General features: G+C 38.0%; 2 protein-coding genes and 1 long non-coding RNA gene across 3 annotated transcripts; 1 reads left to right on the forward strand and 2 right to left on the reverse strand.

Annotated features, from left to right (window-relative positions):
* Positions 1-2,674: 2,674 nt before the first annotated feature.
* LOC125139733 lies at positions 2,675-5,193 on the forward strand. Its single transcript, XR_007138813.1, has 3 exons — positions 2,675-3,291; positions 3,387-3,589; positions 4,274-5,193. It is a non-coding gene; the product is annotated as an uncharacterized LOC125139733 (long non-coding RNA).
* A 1,292-nt stretch (positions 5,194-6,485) lies between these two features.
* acer3 (alkaline ceramidase 3) lies at positions 6,486-14,227 on the reverse strand. Its single transcript, XM_027158629.2, has 11 exons — positions 14,073-14,227; positions 13,397-13,507; positions 12,261-12,313; positions 12,091-12,143; positions 11,839-11,920; positions 11,682-11,717; positions 11,233-11,291; positions 10,965-11,066; positions 10,769-10,873; positions 10,634-10,679; positions 6,486-9,145 (listed from the first exon to the last, which is right to left on the reverse strand). Exons 1-11 carry the CDS (start codon positions 14,173-14,175, stop codon positions 9,092-9,094), a joined length of 804 nt encoding a protein of 267 aa, XP_027014430.1. The 5' UTR covers positions 14,176-14,227; the 3' UTR covers positions 6,486-9,091.
* Positions 14,228-15,088: 861 nt separating this feature from the next.
* Positions 15,089-16,414, reverse strand: LOC113650335 (tsukushi-like). The gene has a single exon (XM_027158628.2). The coding sequence runs from the start codon at positions 16,412-16,414 to the stop codon at positions 15,374-15,376; it is 1,041 nt and encodes a 346-aa protein (XP_027014429.1). The 3' UTR covers positions 15,089-15,373.
* Positions 16,415-17,891: the final 1,477 nt, after the last annotated feature.

Below are 17,891 nucleotides of genomic sequence, written 5' to 3' on the forward strand. Positions count from 1 at the left end.
ATCGTGCATTTATTCCATAATATTACCATGCATCTGTCTCTTTTGTTTATTTTTTTTCCCCTAACCATTATTTTACTCATAAATCTCTACGAACGCCATTTCATGAGCTTCTACGTAAATGTCCGAGCGTGAGAAATCTGATTTGAAAAACTTCAAATTATTTCACTAGAACACACTTTCCAAATATTTCTCCTCTTCCTTATTACTGTATTTTATCTTGCACAGGCTGTTATTACAAAATAGTTTCACAGAAGAGTTCTTTTTCTTTAGCATTAGCTACTGATGATGAAATTGTTTTATGTGATTTAAAAAGAAAACAGAAAAAAAAAACATTCAGATGCTGGAGTGTTTATTACAATGCCTTGATTAAACGCTAACGGCAAGGTTTAGTCCCAACAATTAATCACAGAAGACCACTGAACTACCTCTGAAAATGTCCTTCTTATTGCTTGTGGCAGATTTGAGATTAAGTTATGGAAGAAAACAAATGGAAGACAAATATATTGAACTTATCAAGCTCCATTTTTCAATAAACACCTACCCGGTGTTTTTTTAAAGGAGGAACCGTATTATTGTTGTTGGATGACAGGAAAATAATGCGGTTGAGTGCTTTTGTTAAAGAGAGCAACGTCAAGCAGAATCTGAATCACAAAATGTAGGGGTAGGGCAGGCGAGGCACAAACAGGACAAACTGCAGGCAAGGGCAAAAACTCATAAAAGGAACCAGGAAGTCAAAAAACAAAACAAAAACAAAACAGAACAACAAATCACATTAATGTCAGTTTGGCAGTATGTGTGTGTGTGTGTGCGTGTGTGTGAGTGCGTGTGTGTGACGAAAATGAAGTAAACAGGTTTTTCACTTCATTCTTAAGAATTGTTCCACATCTTCCATACACAATATAACACTCCCGTTATTCATTCATTCGTTCGTTCATTCAGTCATTCATTCATTCATCCAAAATGTAATTATTTTCCATGACAACAATAGCAAAAAGTTCTGTTCTCTTCTCAAAAATTAACCAGCACTAGCTTAAAAAAAAGTCAAGAATAGTCAGTCTGGTGAGGTAGACTGTTAGCAAACTGTTAGCACCTGAAGTATTTTCCAATAACAACATCCTGGAGTGTTTTTTTTTTCCTCTTTTATACGACAGCAACAACAACATTATTCATAATAGTCAGCACTATTTGTCTTCCCGAACACGTCTGAGCGTGTAAACGCCAAGTGGGTATCACAGTGACTTTCGTGTGAACCTCACAACAACGATCAGAAGGAACAGAAACGTTCAGCAGAAAGTTTCTCCAGAACTGTTTATTTAATGAATCACCAATCGGTCGGTTAAACAGGGCACGCAAATTAAATACACAACCCTTTCGTATTTTTTTTCCTTCTAAATTATTAGTATTAAAAAGATCCAGATATAAAATTCCACTTGGATGAATTCTGGCTTTTTAAATATTGCTAAAAAATTATCTGCATAGAATTTGCATGAATTATTTTATCTTTTGCGCTTTGAATGTCATCAAGGAAAAAACATAATTTACATCTCATTTTGTTGTGACTTTCACACGGGGATTATTTAAGACCGGTTAATATCTCTATAATCCCTTGGGTTTAAGAACGGTTCATTTAGACACGTGTCATTTAGATGCTGTGTTTTTCGATGTAAAAGCTTTTCCCCAGGGTTATTAATTGCGGCTTTTATAGCATTAACTCCACATGTACTGTATTGTGTGAAACGATGTGACTTTAGAACTTTACAGCTAGTTCACGGGTAGCAACAGACACTCAATCAGAAACTGAACTAAAACCACTCAGTAGATGGAGTCAGGCGGCAAAACACTGAACGTCACGGAAGTGTGAGCAGTAGCATAAGATGCATATCAACTTGGTAAAGAAGACACGACAGACTATAAAACAAAATGGTGCAGAATGATACAAGTGTACTTTTTTTTCTCACTGATGTGAAAGTGTGACACGAGCCATTATTTAAAGCTGTATAATATATATAAATAAACATAAGAAGGTTAATGCAGGGTTTAGGAAACGGCAGATTATAAAGAGCCCGGACTAACAGCGAATCCACAGTAAAGTAGGAGCAGTGTAAAAGAAAAAAAAATCAAACAACATAACTCTTCAAATTCTCATACAAAAATCAGTGTTTAGGTTTTTATAATTGCTGGTGATAGAATACATTTCCAGCATTTGGCATCTGCCCTTATCCAGAGCGACTTACTGTACATTATCTCATTAGTTGTTTATTTTTATATACAACTTAGCAATTGAAGGTTAAGGGCCTTGCTCAGGGGCCCAACAGTGAACTTCTTGAACCTGGGATCAAACTCACACCCTTCCGATTGGTAGCCGAACACCCTAAAAGTCTACCACAAGCCCCTACATGCAAAGAATATCCCTAATCTTTGTGGTCAGAAGTAAAGCATGCATGTGAAGTGTTTTGGGGAAATATCGTGTTATACCATTGTAATTGTGGTTAAAGTTTTTCAACAGCTGCTTTCAAAAAAAGGAAACCAAGCTTTAGGTATTGAGAAATCGTCCGATGGTACACAACAGTTGTGGGTGTTCACGGCTTAAAAAAACATGCACATGAGATAGTTAAATGAGTCAAAGCAGAGACGTTATCTGATGTAACGTGTAATGCCACAAGATATAGTTCGTCTTACATACTCTATAATACTGAGTCATGTCTAGTGCATGATGTGCGATGGAAAATTATATATATATTTGTTATGTATCGCTTTTAACATTGTCTTGATGCAACGATATTAGGTCAGTGTCACTAATTCCTTCCTGCCAAAGTCTTCAAAAGACCCGAGTGAAAATAAAGCAATACCAAAATAAAGAAATCTGAATCGATTATGTTTTTATACCATCCACACATATCACTAAAACCGGACAGACGAAGAACGGAAAAATGTCTTTTTTTTTTGGCATCAAGCATTCAGTTTTAGGGGTTTAGTGTCGCAACGGATTCCTGATCATGACGCACCTGAGTGCATGGATGTTTTAACGTGTTGACATTTATTTTACATGCAAAGTATTGTTTATTTAAATTACTATACCTTTCCTTTGAGCTCTAACCAGTCTGACAGTGTGAACACAGAATGGTAAACCAGGTCAACTATAGAGACTCTACAGTCTGTGGGTCAAAATCGACATCACAATATTTCCTCGTTTCATGTTTAAAGTGAACATTAAGTGAAGATCCTGATCTGAATCTGCACTTCTGCTACCAGGCTACTGCAGGAATAATGGTATTCCTATTAAAGTGGCCGGTAAGTATATACCTTAAACTATTTATTATTTTAAAGTACAGTCTGACTCATTGATAATGTTATCTGGACATTTATTTTATCTTTTATTAATCCAGCCAAGGCTGTACAAAGACCCAAGCACGGGCGTGTTCCTAGAGGTCTGGTGTTGATTAAGGATGTGAGTGTGTGTAGGAAGTAAGCGTGGGTGTAAATGGATTTTCCCGAAACTGTTCATCCTGAGGACCGATTGACTCAAAATATCCAGACGTTGCCGGTGCCATGTAATCATGACCATATCTGATTATAGCTGTTGATACAGGTAGATAACCTTCTCTTATGTAATAGTTTCAGTGTTGTATTTCAAGTATACTTTAAAATGTGTGCATGTGCACTGTAAATATGATTCATCTTGGATTATCTCACACAAAACCCAATCTCTCAAAAAAATCTCATAATGACTCCTCTTTTTTTTTTATTTTTTTTTTTTAACTTTTTTTTAGATTTAAGATGAAGATGAAGTTAAAATAGAACCTTGTTCCTTCATTTCTCTTGGTTGCACACAAATAATCTGGACCAATCACTAAGAGTCAAATTTGGCTTTAAACAATTTTGTCTAAATTGTACTTAAAAAACTTCCCTTTACGCTTCCTTGGAATCTAGCAGCAGTATAAATAGCAAACTCACCCACATTTTTATTTCTTTACACATCAAACACACCACAACATCATTATATATTTAAATAATCTGCTCAGTTGTCAATTAATCAACATTTTCTGACCAATCAGAATCCAACAACGCTGCTCGATGAAGGATAATTTTATGCCACAATTTTTCATTACAGTGCATCACTGTGTGAACAGTTAATTATATATATATATATATATATATATATATATATATATATATATATATATATATATATATATATATATATATAAAGAAAAGAATAACTACATTTAAAAAACTGTGTTCATGAATTCTGCACCTTTATTTACATTTACAGCATTTAGAAGAGGGCTCAGGGGCCCAGCAGAGGCAGTCTAGTGGACATGGGATTTGAACTCACAACCTTCCAATTGGCAGCCCAACACTTTAACCACCGTAACCACGTCTCCCATGAAGCTTTATGTCGCAAAATAGATCCCGTTAATTAATAAGATTACCAATTAATTAGATTAATTAATAAGAAACTTCTCGATGACGTAGGAGGGTAGGCTGTGTTATTGTGACTTATTATTAGGAGGGTAAACTGTGTTATTGTGACTTATTAATAGGAGGGTAAACTGTGTTATTGTAAATTATTAATAGGAGGGTAGGTTGTGTTATTGTGACTTATTAACCTTTAGAGAAGTGACTGATTTGTACATCAGGTTTCTGAGCATTGTCTGATATTAAAAAGTACACCCTCTAGTGGTCAAATCCGTAAATGCAGCCTAATACACACAACACTCGGTCTGAATTACTTCTTACCTTTTTTGCAGTTTTTCTCCTCCTTTTGTATTTAATTATGAGGTTCAAATACTTTATTTTGGTGACCTTTTATGCACTAATTTGTGCTGGATTAGCCCTCTAGTGGTCAAATCCGTAAATCCAGCCTAATACCCACAACACTCAGTCTGAATGACTTCTTACTTCTATTCCAGTCCATCTCTATAATAAAAGATAGATTGTTTTTACACAGTAAAAGCTGTACATTTACAAAAGGAATGATACTAAAGTTACACATTCATACAGTAATTTACTGGAACTGAATCACCAGGTAATTAAAAACATGTATGGAATGAGTCTCCAGTGTCAGACTGTGTGTGATATGAGTGTGATACATTTATTTTTTTTAGATTTGAGATGAAGATGAAGTTAAAAATAGAACCTTGTTCCCTCATTTATCTCGGTTGCACACAAATAATTTGGACCAATCACTAAGAGTCAAATTTGGCTTTAAACAATTTTGTCTAAATTGTACTTAAAAGAACTTCACTTCCTTGGGATCTAGCAACAGTTTAAATAGAAAACACCCACATTTTTACTTCTTTACACATCAAACACACGAAACTGAGCCTGAGGCCTGATGGAAGAAGGGCGTGATTCAGCGACACGCTCGAGGACTCGAGTGGGAAATCCTGTAGTACACAGTGTTGTGGTTCAGTGATTACGTTTGTGTTTACTGGTAAAAGAGTTAAGATGTGCTTGACGAGTTTGAACTGATTTACTGGAAGACCAGGACGCAGCATCTGGCCTCCTGTCGGATGTGTCGCTCTCTGTCTTGTTAACGAGTAAAGTAAGAGTAACGTAATGTCTTGCTTAGGGGTTTTTCTTAGTTACCAAAAAAGTAAAAAACCCACAATTGTGTCATACTAATTTACATGCAAGTTGGCTACTTATTAACAGGAGGGTAGGCTGTGTTATTGTGACTTATTAATAGGAGGGTAGGCTGTGTTATTGTGTCTTATTAATAGGAGGGTAGGCTGTGTTATTGTGACTTATTAATAGGAGGGTAGGCTGTGTTATTGTGACTTATTAATAGGAGGGTAGGCTGTGTTATTGTGACTTATTAATAGGAGGGTAGGCTGTGTTATTGTGTCTTATTAATAGGAGGGTAGGCTGTGTTATTGTGTCTTATTAATAGGAGGGTAGGCTGTGTTATTGTGTCTTATTAATCTTTAGAGAAATGACTGATTTGTACAGCAGATTTCTGAGCCCTCTAGTGGTCAAATCCGTAAATGCAGCCTAATACTCACTCATACTTTTTACACAATAAAAGCAGTACATTTACAAAATTAATGAAAATTAATGATACTGAAGTTACACATTCATACAGTAATTTACTGGAACTGAATCACCAGGTAATTAAAAACATGTATGGAATGAGTCTCCAGTGTCAGACTTGTGTGACACGAGTGTAATAAAACACTTTTAGGTTTTACGTTTCAACAATAAATATCTCTGGGCTGCCAAATTGAAAATCATAGCACTAAAAGTCAATATAGCTAAAATTATTATTGTGTGTTTTTGTTTTGTCTGTATAATATTACACAGGTCAGGTTTTTGAGTTGTTTTTTCTTGCTCTATCAATGTCACATTTCAAGTCAGGATGAGTTGTGTTTTTATGGCCGTACAGAAACCACACAGTCAGCACACAGTCTCTCCTGATTACTAACAGAAAGCACAAGGCTGATAATGACAACAGTCTATAAAAAAAAAACACAAAGCCAGAATACTGTAGACTTAGCAATCTCTACTGATTACTAATTCAACGCAGAGTTTAACTGCTGTATTTATTATTTATTTCTGAGACAATCAGGTAGCCCATAAAATCCTACAGATCGATACGGGTGATGACTTTCAGTTAAGATACATATCATATCAGAATGAGGGAAAATTGTGAGATCGGTGGCTTTGACTGACAAAGAATGAAAAAGAATGGAAAGTCTCACCGTATCATTCCAACTACACCGACTTTAATGACATCGTTCTGAAATGACTCAACATTTTAGCAGTTGAAGGAAATACATAATGTTTCCAGACAGGAACATGTGTTGTGGTTTTGTCACGATACATTCAGTGATTTTACAGGAGATCAGGTGGTCAGTCAGTCTTGTCACATGATGGCACAGGAACGGTATTTGGCAGAAATGACTTGTTTGCTCTTTTTCTTTGCCTTTGCCACCAGGAGGATGAGATTTACACATATGGAAACTAACATTTGACACATAAAGAGACAAAGTCAAAGTTGTGTGCATAAATGTTGTAACAAAGTCCTGGTTGTAATATAACACTAGGACTAAATCTAAGGCACCCTTGATATCAGCAGGTCCGCTCTAACCAAAGCAATTCAGGTGGAATACATATACGTGTATTAAATATGTTCTATGTTACACTGCAGCTTTATATAGTGACACACTGTGGTAACAACATTCACTGTACAAATACAAAAAAAAAATTTGACATCGCACATTTATATATGTATATCTCACAATTTCAGACGATTCACACCGGAGGTACAAGTAACTGAACACGACTTCGGCAGGAGGTAAGATAGGAGTCTGGTGTACAAAGAAGCGCCGTACAGTCTGTGCTTTCTGAAGCTCTGTACTAATCTGGAACGTGAGATGAAGTAAGACTCCCTTTCTGTGCAGCTGATGTTTGGTCAAGAGAGAGCGAGAGAGAGAGAGAGTGAGTGAGAGAGAGAGAAAGAGCACAAGAGAGAGTGAGAAAGAGAGCAAGCGAGAGAGTGATCACAAGAGAGACCACAAGAGAGAGAAAGCACAGGAGAGAGTGAAAAAGAGACCAAGCGAGAGCAAAAGAGAGTGAACAAGAAAGAGTGCGTGTGAGCAAGAGAGAGAGAGAGAAAGAGAGAGAGAAGTGACAATGGACGTAACTGGATTCCTAAGGACTTCGACTTAAATTAGTATTATTTTCTCCTCAGTGTCTAACAAAGAAATAAATCTATTACTTAATCAGTCTGTTTTTTTCTCCCACAGCAATTACACGTCACTAGATATCTGTGCATCATTAAATGTTTCACAAGGAGGACAAGGCTCATAAATCAGAAATAACAACAGAAATTTGACCACAGTCATAAACAAAAACATTACAGGCTGAAATTAGGGATGTATGGGGTTTTTTTTCCTTCCTGCTCTGATTGACCAGTTTACCTGCTCCGTATTCAATCAGACGAGTCGTGGGACGTTTTATTCAGCCGTGTTTATGTTGTGTGCCGCTGTCTGCTGCTTGAAACCAACTCAAGCTGAGATAAAGATATGATGGTGTTTAAACAACTGCAGCAAGCACCGTGTTAACAAGCGAGAACGATTCCCCATACAGATACCGATATATCGACGCATCCCTAATAAAAAATATTAGAAATAAAATAAAGCGCTTAGATTCGTTAAGTAAACACTACCGAAGTAGCTTACAGTATTTCTGAAAAAGTAGCACGATGTGAAATTAATTCCTTCAGTCAATTCCTTCAAAGATGTGGCACCAGTACCCAACAGAAAATGGTTTAAAAAAAAATATTAATAATAAATTATATAAAAAAAATAAATAAAATAAAATCAATTCCAGTTGATTTCCGTATTGACATTTTTTCCATATTACTACCATGAATCTGTCCCTAATCTAATTTTCCCCTTCTATAATGCTTAAACTAAAATCAGTCACAGAGCACGAGATCGACCACGAAGCAAAACGTGATTTGTGATAATAACACATGACAATAACATGATTACGCCGTAGAGCTGAAATATATATGATTCATGATTATTAATGGTTCTCAGGATCAATCGATATCAAGTATTCGACAGCATAAATCGACAGCATTCCTAGGTAGATAAATGTAAAAAAAAAAAAAAAAAAAAAGAAAGGGAAATAAAATAACCCGCAGACATCTCCATCCACTGCTCACTGAGTTCACACTAGCAAGCGACACGTCCTGTGGAAGAGGACGGACGCTAAAATAATAGACTATATGATTTATATGTGACAAGCATTACTGTTTTGTCGCTTGTTAGTGTGAACGTCGGATTCGTAGTTTCTCGTGAGACCGTGTGATAGAGTATGTCAGCGGTGTGCATAAATAAAGTGTGCGTGCCGTCTCCTTCCGACAAAGCTCTGATCAAATCAGTGATCAACCAACGCAAACGGAGGCCTTTCCATAGCAGGGAAAGTCTCTCCAAACTACACTCAGCACACTGAACTAGAGGACTGTGGTTACGTCCAGCTGCTGCTCGGTTCCCCGACAGGGCTGGAGACGAGCAGCCGGGTTCCGCGGCGTCTGATCTCTGAGATCCGCTGCCGTGTTTGTCCCCTCACCTCAACTTCAATTCGTCTTCTGGGATTCGACGTGCAGCACGGGCCAAACGCCAAACAGGAACTGTAAAAGCCAAAGAATGAGAGGATGAACTAAATGAAGTGAGTAGAGGATCGGATGGACTGAAAATGTATCTGGAAAGATGAAGACACAGTGAGAGAGAAAGGACCGCAGAGCCGCAGACCGAACGATGAGACGGGCGTACGAGGAAAAAATAAATAAACAAATCAGTAAAATGAAGAGAAAAAAAAAACAGACAAAAAACATTAAATAAACAGATGGAGAAAGAGGTGCACAAACAAATACACAGTTAAAACGAAGAGAACGACAAAATCGGTTAAGTAGACAGACGTAGAGTTTCAGGTAAGTAAAGTGACACAGAGATAATCAGTTCAATAAGGAGACAGGCAGATGGAGGGATAAATAGACAATCAGTTAAGTAGACAGGCAGACAGACAGAGTTAAATGAAAATATATTGCCTATATTTGTATATGTATATTTCAATCTTTTTGATTCTGATAAGACAGAAAAAAGGTCAAAACAATCAATTCAGCAGAGAGAGAGAGAGCAAGAGAGAGAGCAACGAGAAAGAGAGAGAGTGAGAGCAGAGTGAGAGCGAGCAGAGCTCTTTCCGCAGGTAAAGAACAGATGACGCAGCACTAGGGCTGGGCAATAAAGCGATAATGATATGTATCGCGATAGACACATGATTGATATCAATAAAAAATGTGTTCGATAAAACGTTCAATATGGGCGGTCAGAGTGTTCAGTGCACATGTGTGACATTAGCAGAAAGCGGGTTTAATATTGACATGGAGGATAAAAACAAAGAAAGAAAGGGAAGAAAGGCTTACGATGAGGCAAGAAGTAGGACGTGTTAATATAGGATCAGCTTTCCAGCGCTGGAGAGAACTGAAGGAGCAGGAAGTTGGCCACATATTCACAGGTTGGAGTTTCCTGAGTCAATAACTCCTGAGCTAAAAGCTGTTACTACTCGGGAAACTCCAATCTGTGAATATGCGGCCAAATGAGCGAGCGAGGAAATTGTAAACAAAAGAGGAAAAGTCAGCTCGCCAGTACGGCAGTTTTTTGGATATTATTGGTTGTGTATTAGTAGTCACACCAACGTCGTCTGCAAATTATGCAATAGCACTAAACTTGCACTAAATTCTCAGGTTTCTCTATGTTTATATTTAACACTTTGCACTATTTTATTACACTTTATTAAGCATTTCTTACATTTTCTTTCATTTTGCTCTTTAAATGTTAAGAGATAATAGTTAAGTGTTCATTGTGACTTTAGACTCATGTTTACATTATAATTATTTGAGTTTTCCTGGTTGTTGACATTTCTGTCTTAATAACTGAGGGGATTCTGATCAGAGGAAGGTTACGTTTAAAATAAAAATGTTTAAATGTAATATATTTTTCTCCTGGTCTTTATTTTAAATGGGTCATAAAAAATATCAATTATCGATATCGACCGATATGAAACACTGATACCGTGATACAGATTGCAGCCATATCGCCCAGCCCTACGCAGCACTCACCTTTACTTTCGGTCTGTACTTGAGGTAGGTTGTCCGAATCTGGAGGCTGCATCATCAGAGGAAGAATAAAATTATGAGCATTCCAAGTGAAACGGCGTCGTACTTCACCGAGCTGAAACTAGACCTGAGGAGTACCTGAGGAATATGTGCAGGTAGGAGCCGAGTCCTGTCAGAATGTGCCACCATGCGTGGAGCTGCGTCACGGCTCCCACTACAGGCGGCAGCCTCCGTCGCGTTTCTCTGAAAGAACAACAAAGTTCCTTATTTAAAGCATAAATTAGCACAGCTGCAAGCATATATACTGTACATACATACATCTGTCATTAATTACCTTAAAGTGTCACAGAATATATTATCGATGTTCCATAAAACAAATCCCAACAGGAAGACCGATAACGACGTGTAGCACAGCGATCTCAGCCATGGATACACCCTGGAGCAGGAACATGAAACATTTCAATCACGTTATCTCATAATAATAATAATAATAATAATAATAATAATAATAATAATAATAATAATAAATGTTTTGAGGGTTTTTCTGCTTTTAAACGGTTAATGATGCTTAATAAGAATCATCCTTCGACACAGATACTCACCATGTGACTATGAAAATAGAGCGAAACACTAAGAAAGCCACCAGAAATGCGTACATGACCTAGACAAGAGAAGAAATATGAAGGTCAAACAGGATTGTATTTATTGTAAACACACATTATTGTCATCTGTGAGGCACCCAGGGAAGCGTGTGTGGATCGTTCACTCTCTCACATGCACAAGCTCTGCTACCGGCTTTCCTATCAGAGCCGGGGTTGACCGCGTGTCTTCAGACATAACCGGCTCTGCAACGTCATCGAGTCTTTCTGCTTTTTGTTTGGGTGCGACAATTTTGTCCTTGAGCGTTTTTAAGAGTTTAGCGTAACATGTAGTAGGACTCACACTTACGCAACATGACAGAGGGAACTCTAGCACACCTCCATTTAATCAGAGAACACAAATTATAGCAAAAAAACGTTACACAAATCTATTTAGAGGGCAAAGAGCTCACCTGATGAAATATCGGCTCCTTCCACTGCAGATACACCTGCGTATGGAAAACAGCATGAAAATGGATGAGATTATAAGTCTACAAATCATGTAGCACTTTTATCTTCTCACACACACACACACACACACACACACACACACACACACACACTTCTTACCACGGTGACCATAATACTGAAGAAGAGGAGGAGTGCAATTGGCAAATAGTTAACTCCATCTTTTTGCTTAAAGCATTCATATCTGAAACATAAAAAAATTTAAGCTGAAACTCGTTATTAAATACTTTAATATCATGTCTGTTTTGTTTTTTTATTCCATTTTCGTAAGCTCGGATAAATGACCGAAGTATAAATGTACACATAAAATATATCTTACAATTACAGTATGTATGAATGCACAGATTGACTTACAAACAGTAAACGAAGATGCAGCAGCTATAAATCATCGGCAGCTCATCTAGCAACTGGAAAGATAAAACGTGATATAAGTAGCAGATGAGAATAGCGATCGATATAAATTGCGTTCATGCCTGGGAAAGAAACGTAATCTTGTATCGACTGTAGAAAAAAACTCAACTCACCTGCATTTCATACTGTAGGGTCATGTGGAAGCACCAAGAACCGACACCAACAGCTGAATCAATAAGAACAATAAGTAGAAATATTCTTATGCTACATTGCTTAAGATAAACGCAGATTATTCAGACATGCCCTGCATTCCTGCCCCGCCTTTGAACACGCCCTCAGGATGCTGCGTGCTCTGGAGCACAAATCAGGCACTGGGTGAAAGGTAGCGCACACAGATCAAAATAAACAATTACATTGAGTACACTATTCTGGCTGCCAAGTATGTGTGTGTGTGGGTTTGTGTGAGAGAGTGGGTGTGTGTGTGGGTTTGTGTGAGAGAGTGGGTGTGTGTGTGGGTGTGTGTGTGAGAGAGAGAGAGTGTGTGTGTGTGTGTGTGTGTGTGTGTGTGTGTGTGTGTGTGTGTGTGTGTGTGTGTGTGTGTGTGTGTGAGTGAGTGAGTGAGTGAGTGTGTGAGTGTGTGAGTGAGTGTGAGTGAGTGTGAGTGAGTGTGTGTGTGTGTGTGTGTGTGTGTGTTCCCTCCCTGCGTTATCCTGCAAGTGGATGCCAGAGTGACGTATGTGATATGGAGAGGGAGTGTGGATAAACATTGCTGAATCACAGAGATGGAGTTCGCTCCCTTTCTGAAAACTCGTGTTAGCTTGGGCACATGCTAACGATAATAAAAAACAACGTAGCATGTTGCTTTAAAAGATAGGTTATCTTTTAATAACAGCATGTCCAGAAATTTGGTGAGAATTACTAGTTAAGGAACGACACTTAAAAAAAACCACCTTTTTATTCGTTTATATTTACTTTCGATGCTCAGGACCACGGCAGAACCTAAAGTTACAAAGAAAAGAAATTCGGTTTGTCGTGTTTCCGAGAAACTGCGACATTTAAAACTCCTCTCATTCCCGTGTGTGAAGACTCGGCGAACACCGGAGACTCCTTCCACGAAAGTCCACAAATAACACGTTTCAATCTTTTTATATATATATATATATATATATAAGTTTTAGATGTGTGGACTAGAACACGTAGAAAACGTATCACGTTCTCAAGACTTTTGACTTGAGGTATTTTTTAAACTTTCCAAAAAGATTTTTAAAGACTCTATAACTTCCTTTAAGAGCTTTAGTGACTTGCTTACCCGCGAGTCCTATAAAGGACAAGGCGTAGCGGACCTCCAGTCCGCTTTTAAAGGTTTGTAACGCCCCATAGATGGGAGGAAGGATCATTATCAGGTTACTGACCGTGTTCCCTGTAAAGAGAAAAAAAAAAAACAACAAATACAAACAAATGAGTACAGTGACCGTGATTTTAACACATCATCGTTTAAGTACCTGCTCATCTTCTCAAATCTGTACTGATGTTGTCACACCTCTGAGACAAGATCATGGTGCTTGGTGGTGTGTTATGGATTAAAGTAAATTAGACTTTCAGGCTTCTTTGCCGTGATTTGCATTCAAATAATATATTAAAGAAGAGCTTAAAAAGAGACGTTGTCCCAATTCGACACGGTTTAAGAGTAACAGTTCATGCACAGTAGCTAGTGCACTTTGTTTACACTAAAGACTGGTTTTGACACTTAGCCGATTAGCGAGACGGGATATTTTAGAAGTGACCCCGACAATCAGGAGGACAGATTTCTCCCTCGATGTTCGTTTACACCGTGTCACTTTATCACAACCGACACGAACGTCTTTGTGTCTCTGGCGTCTGTTTACATATAGTTTGTATGCTAGCATTGAGCTGTCATTGCTGTCCCCCCGTCACACATGCTAGCTAGCTAACACAACACGACAGACAAGTCGATTTACACTTACAGAACTCCGCGATGTAAAACGAGACGACATAATTCTCTTCGCACCAATCCAACGTTGAAGTCGGAGTACCCCAGTAACCCTGCCTGTCCGCCGCAGGAGCCATGATGTTGTAAAAAAAAGAAGGCGTGGCTTCCGCTTACAAAAGGGGCGGGGCGTGTACTAACGGACTCGTATGAGTAGCCAATCAGAAAACCGTACACATAACAGTGCAGTCACCAGAAACACACAACAAAACGCAATAGAGTAAAGTACAATCCATGAATAAATATATCACTTCTAATTCAGTTTAAAGTAAATCTAAACTATGTATAACTTTGTTACATGTTTAAGGTGATTAAAATGTAATCGTAGAGCAGGGGATTGTTGTCAGCTTATAGATCCAGGGTTTTGGTCCAGAGCTCTGGATACTGTGTGGGTTTCATCTGAGCTTTCAAGCTTCCTTCCTTCCATTCACACAAAAACATTCCAGTGGGTGGATGCATCATAACATGTTATAAACTGACGTCTCTGCCACGTGCACACATCTCACCTACGACCTCGCACCCGGCCTCTCTGGACCCAGCACAACACCCATCAGAATAAACTGGTTACTGAATTCAAACTGAATCAGTACCCGGTTACTGAATCAGATTTTTTCATATTTTACACATATTGAGCCAAAGAGAAAAAAGAAAAAAGCGACAAAGGAATGAGGCGTATCTTGATGAGCTAAGTAAGAAGGATTATCTGTATTCAGTCTGACGCAGGCAGGTTGTGGGGCAAACTATTCAAGATCTTTAACTACCCGCGTCTTTCTCATGGTAGAACGAGCGGCTGCTTCATCTACGGACTTATCTTTAATCTCAAGACATACCGAAATACCTCGAGTAGACTTTGCATCGCAATGCAAGAATCCACGGCATGATCGCTAGCGTAAATAAAACACGTGTATGTTGGATGCTTTAATTGTAGTGCACTTTATTTTACAGATTTTATAAAGTAAAAAACTTTAAAAGTGTACCTGTGTAATGAAAATGATACATATATACTAGTAGGTGGTTTGAGGTGATCTTAAACTGAGTGGATGCCACTTTTCTAAATGGCTTAGATGAGTATGCGGGTTGATTCATGTGATAATTCCTCCACCCATAGAGTAATAATGGGCCTTATATGAAAAACAAAAACAACAATAAAAGCTTGTTTCTGCCTGCAGAAAAGCCAAACCAAATCCTTTATGTACCCATCAACAAGAACAAGACAAGTAACTATTCGCAACACTGCAAGGAAGAAACTGTGTGAAGGCTCATTTGTTTTTTTGTATCTCACAAAATGACACCAGTCACATCGCAGGTCAGAGCTGCCTCGGCTTTACTCCATCCGACGACTCTGTGAAATTGTTCCTGCTTCTGGATCCTCCAACAGTTCACTCCTTCCCTCAGGGCAATGCTCTTAATGCTCGGGAGGAGCTCGAGAACGTTGGCCGGCAAAGACGTGAGCCAGCAGTTTGACAAATCGAGCTCTTGCAGTGATGTAAGTCCATGAAAAACCTCTGCGCTCAATGTCTTTAGTCTTTTGTTATTCGAAAGGTCAAGCACCTGGAGATTTCGAAGATTTTGTAAACTTTGAGGTTTGATGGTGTATAAGTTAGGCATTGAGCTGAGAGAAAGATGGAGGAGATATTTAAATCCAATGAAACTCCGTTCATCGATGACAGATATTGGGTTTTCATCCAGGGTGAGGAACCGTAAAGAGATGTCCTGCAGGTTTGGCACAGACGTGAGCTCATTTCCTGCTAAGTTAAGACTCTGTATGTTAAGAGGTTGTGAAAGTTTACTGCTAACAGATTTTAGTAAGTTGTAAGACAGATCCACACTGAGAGGCCTACCATGATCCTGAACTCGAAATACATTCAGGTGGATTTCATGAATCCGGTTGTGGCTCAGATCTACCTTGGCGAGAGGTAGGCCTGAAAAACCTTCCACAAGGTTCTCGATTGAGTTCCAGCTCAGATCTAGCATCTCCAGATAGCACAATTTGGAGAAAACGCTTCCGTTCGTGATGGAGATAAGATTGTTGCTCAAGTTGAGACTAGACAGGGTGGTGTATCCAGGTCCAGATAGGTCAGCACCGTCGATAGAACGGATGCCATTTGAGGAAAGATCCAGCGAAGATGTTTCTACAGGGATTGCAACCGGAATTATGCTTGGCCCAAGTCCACTGCAGTCCACTCTGGTCAGGCTGAAGCTGTCGAACAATCCAAAACTCTGCTCCTCACATTGGCACCCGGGATGGCACGTCTTCACCGTGGTAAATAGGAGAAGAAGAAGAAGTTCAGCAACTGATCCTCCAAGGAGGAAGGCCATGGTCCTGTGATGAAACAGGAGACTGATTTTAATGGCCCTTATATACACAAGGGTACAGAGCGGATGAAAGAGGGTCGGCCCATTTGTTCACTTTAACGCCTCTCTTTGACACCGGAGTGTAAATGAAAGCACAATGAAAGGTTTTTTGCTAATCACACAGTAGTGACAGTTTCCTGTGCCACACTGCAAAAGGTAAGAAACAACAGGATTACATGCAAATTAAATTGTCAGCGGTGTGGGTTTAGATTTTCATACAGCCGAGTGCAGGAGTTTGCATACTCACACTTAAAACGATCAAATCAACTAAGCCTTTAAAACAGGTTTTGCTTTCCTGTGATCACGTTTAGAAAAACATGGTACAAAAACATCCTGTGGCTGTGTCTGTGGATCTGGTTCTTTAATGAATGATATATTATAACAATTGGTGAACATTTGTAATTTCCCTGAACACAGATATCTTTCCCTGATCCCGTTGTCTTATGATTGTCTCACTCAGCAAACTGAGAGCTTGCTTGGATCGTTTATAAATTAATTAACACTCATTATGTGTTAATGTGTTGAGTGTTTAAAGTTGATAGACAATCAAAGGCATTAAATTCAATTAACTAAATGATGTTAACTCTGATGCAAACATACAAGCTGGTTGTTTTGTAGATAAACTGTAATATATATATATATATATATATATATATATATATATATATATATATATATATATATATATATATATATATATATATATATATATTCTATTTCAGACAGAACTTTTATTTCAGACAGAAGCTAAACTTGGACTCAATATTATCAAAAAAAATCTACAACTACAATATCAATACAATAAGGCATAAAATAAATGCACATAAATAATATTGATTCTAATTATTATAACTGCATTATTATAGTTTAGTTTTTATGATTGGCAATTATGTGATATGTGATTGGTAATGGCAATGAATGGGCATTAAATTTGGTTTAATGTTATTTATGTCTGTACTTTTGAGAGTCCCAAACACCTGGAACCAAACTCCTTGTGTGTGTCAACACACTTGGCCAATAAACCTGATTCTGATTCTGATTCTGATTCTGATCATGTCCACTAGGTGTAACCCGACACCAAAGTTTTTAGAATGAGTCGACTCTTTTTGGAATCGATCAGGGAAATCGATTCTTAAACATGAAGTTTCGAAAACACAGAATTTTCTGTGATATCAGGTTGTTATAAAGGTTTACTAATGACACTGATGTATTTGAAAAAATCATGTGATTTTTTAAAGTACACCGTGTTGTTTTGTGAATTAAACGATTAGTAATTCATCCGATGATCCGATTCATCCATTATGAATCACAGGGATCCGATTCACTTGAATAACTACTTTAAATGAATCGAATCTGTAACCTAAGCGCTATTAGAAATAACAGAAGAGCACAATAATGTATTATTAATCCTTATTAAAGATATAAACAGCAGTTTTGCATG

This window comes from Tachysurus fulvidraco, chromosome 20 (genome assembly GCF_022655615.1).
Source record: "Tachysurus fulvidraco isolate hzauxx_2018 chromosome 20, HZAU_PFXX_2.0, whole genome shotgun sequence".
NCBI classification, from domain to species: domain Eukaryota; kingdom Metazoa; phylum Chordata; class Actinopteri; order Siluriformes; family Bagridae; genus Tachysurus; species Tachysurus fulvidraco.

Bases quoted from the DNA above. Each gene is read 5' to 3' on its own strand.
- acer3 (XM_027158629.2), bottom strand. From the start codon at position 14,175: ATGGCTCCTGCGGCGGACAGGCAGGGTTACTGGGGTACTCCGACTTCA. The intron at 11,921-12,090 runs GTAAGTCAATCT...TTTATGTTTCAG, and splicing joins TGCATCTTCGTTTACTGTTT to ATATGAATGCTTTAAGCAAA. The intron at 11,718-11,838 runs GTAAGAAGTGTG...TTCCATACGCAG, and splicing joins TCAGTATTATGGTCACCGTG to GTGTATCTGCAGTGGAAGGA.
- LOC113650335 (XM_027158628.2), bottom strand. From the start codon at position 16,414: ATGGCCTTCCTCCTTGGAGGATCAGTTGCTGAACTTCTTCTTCTTCTC.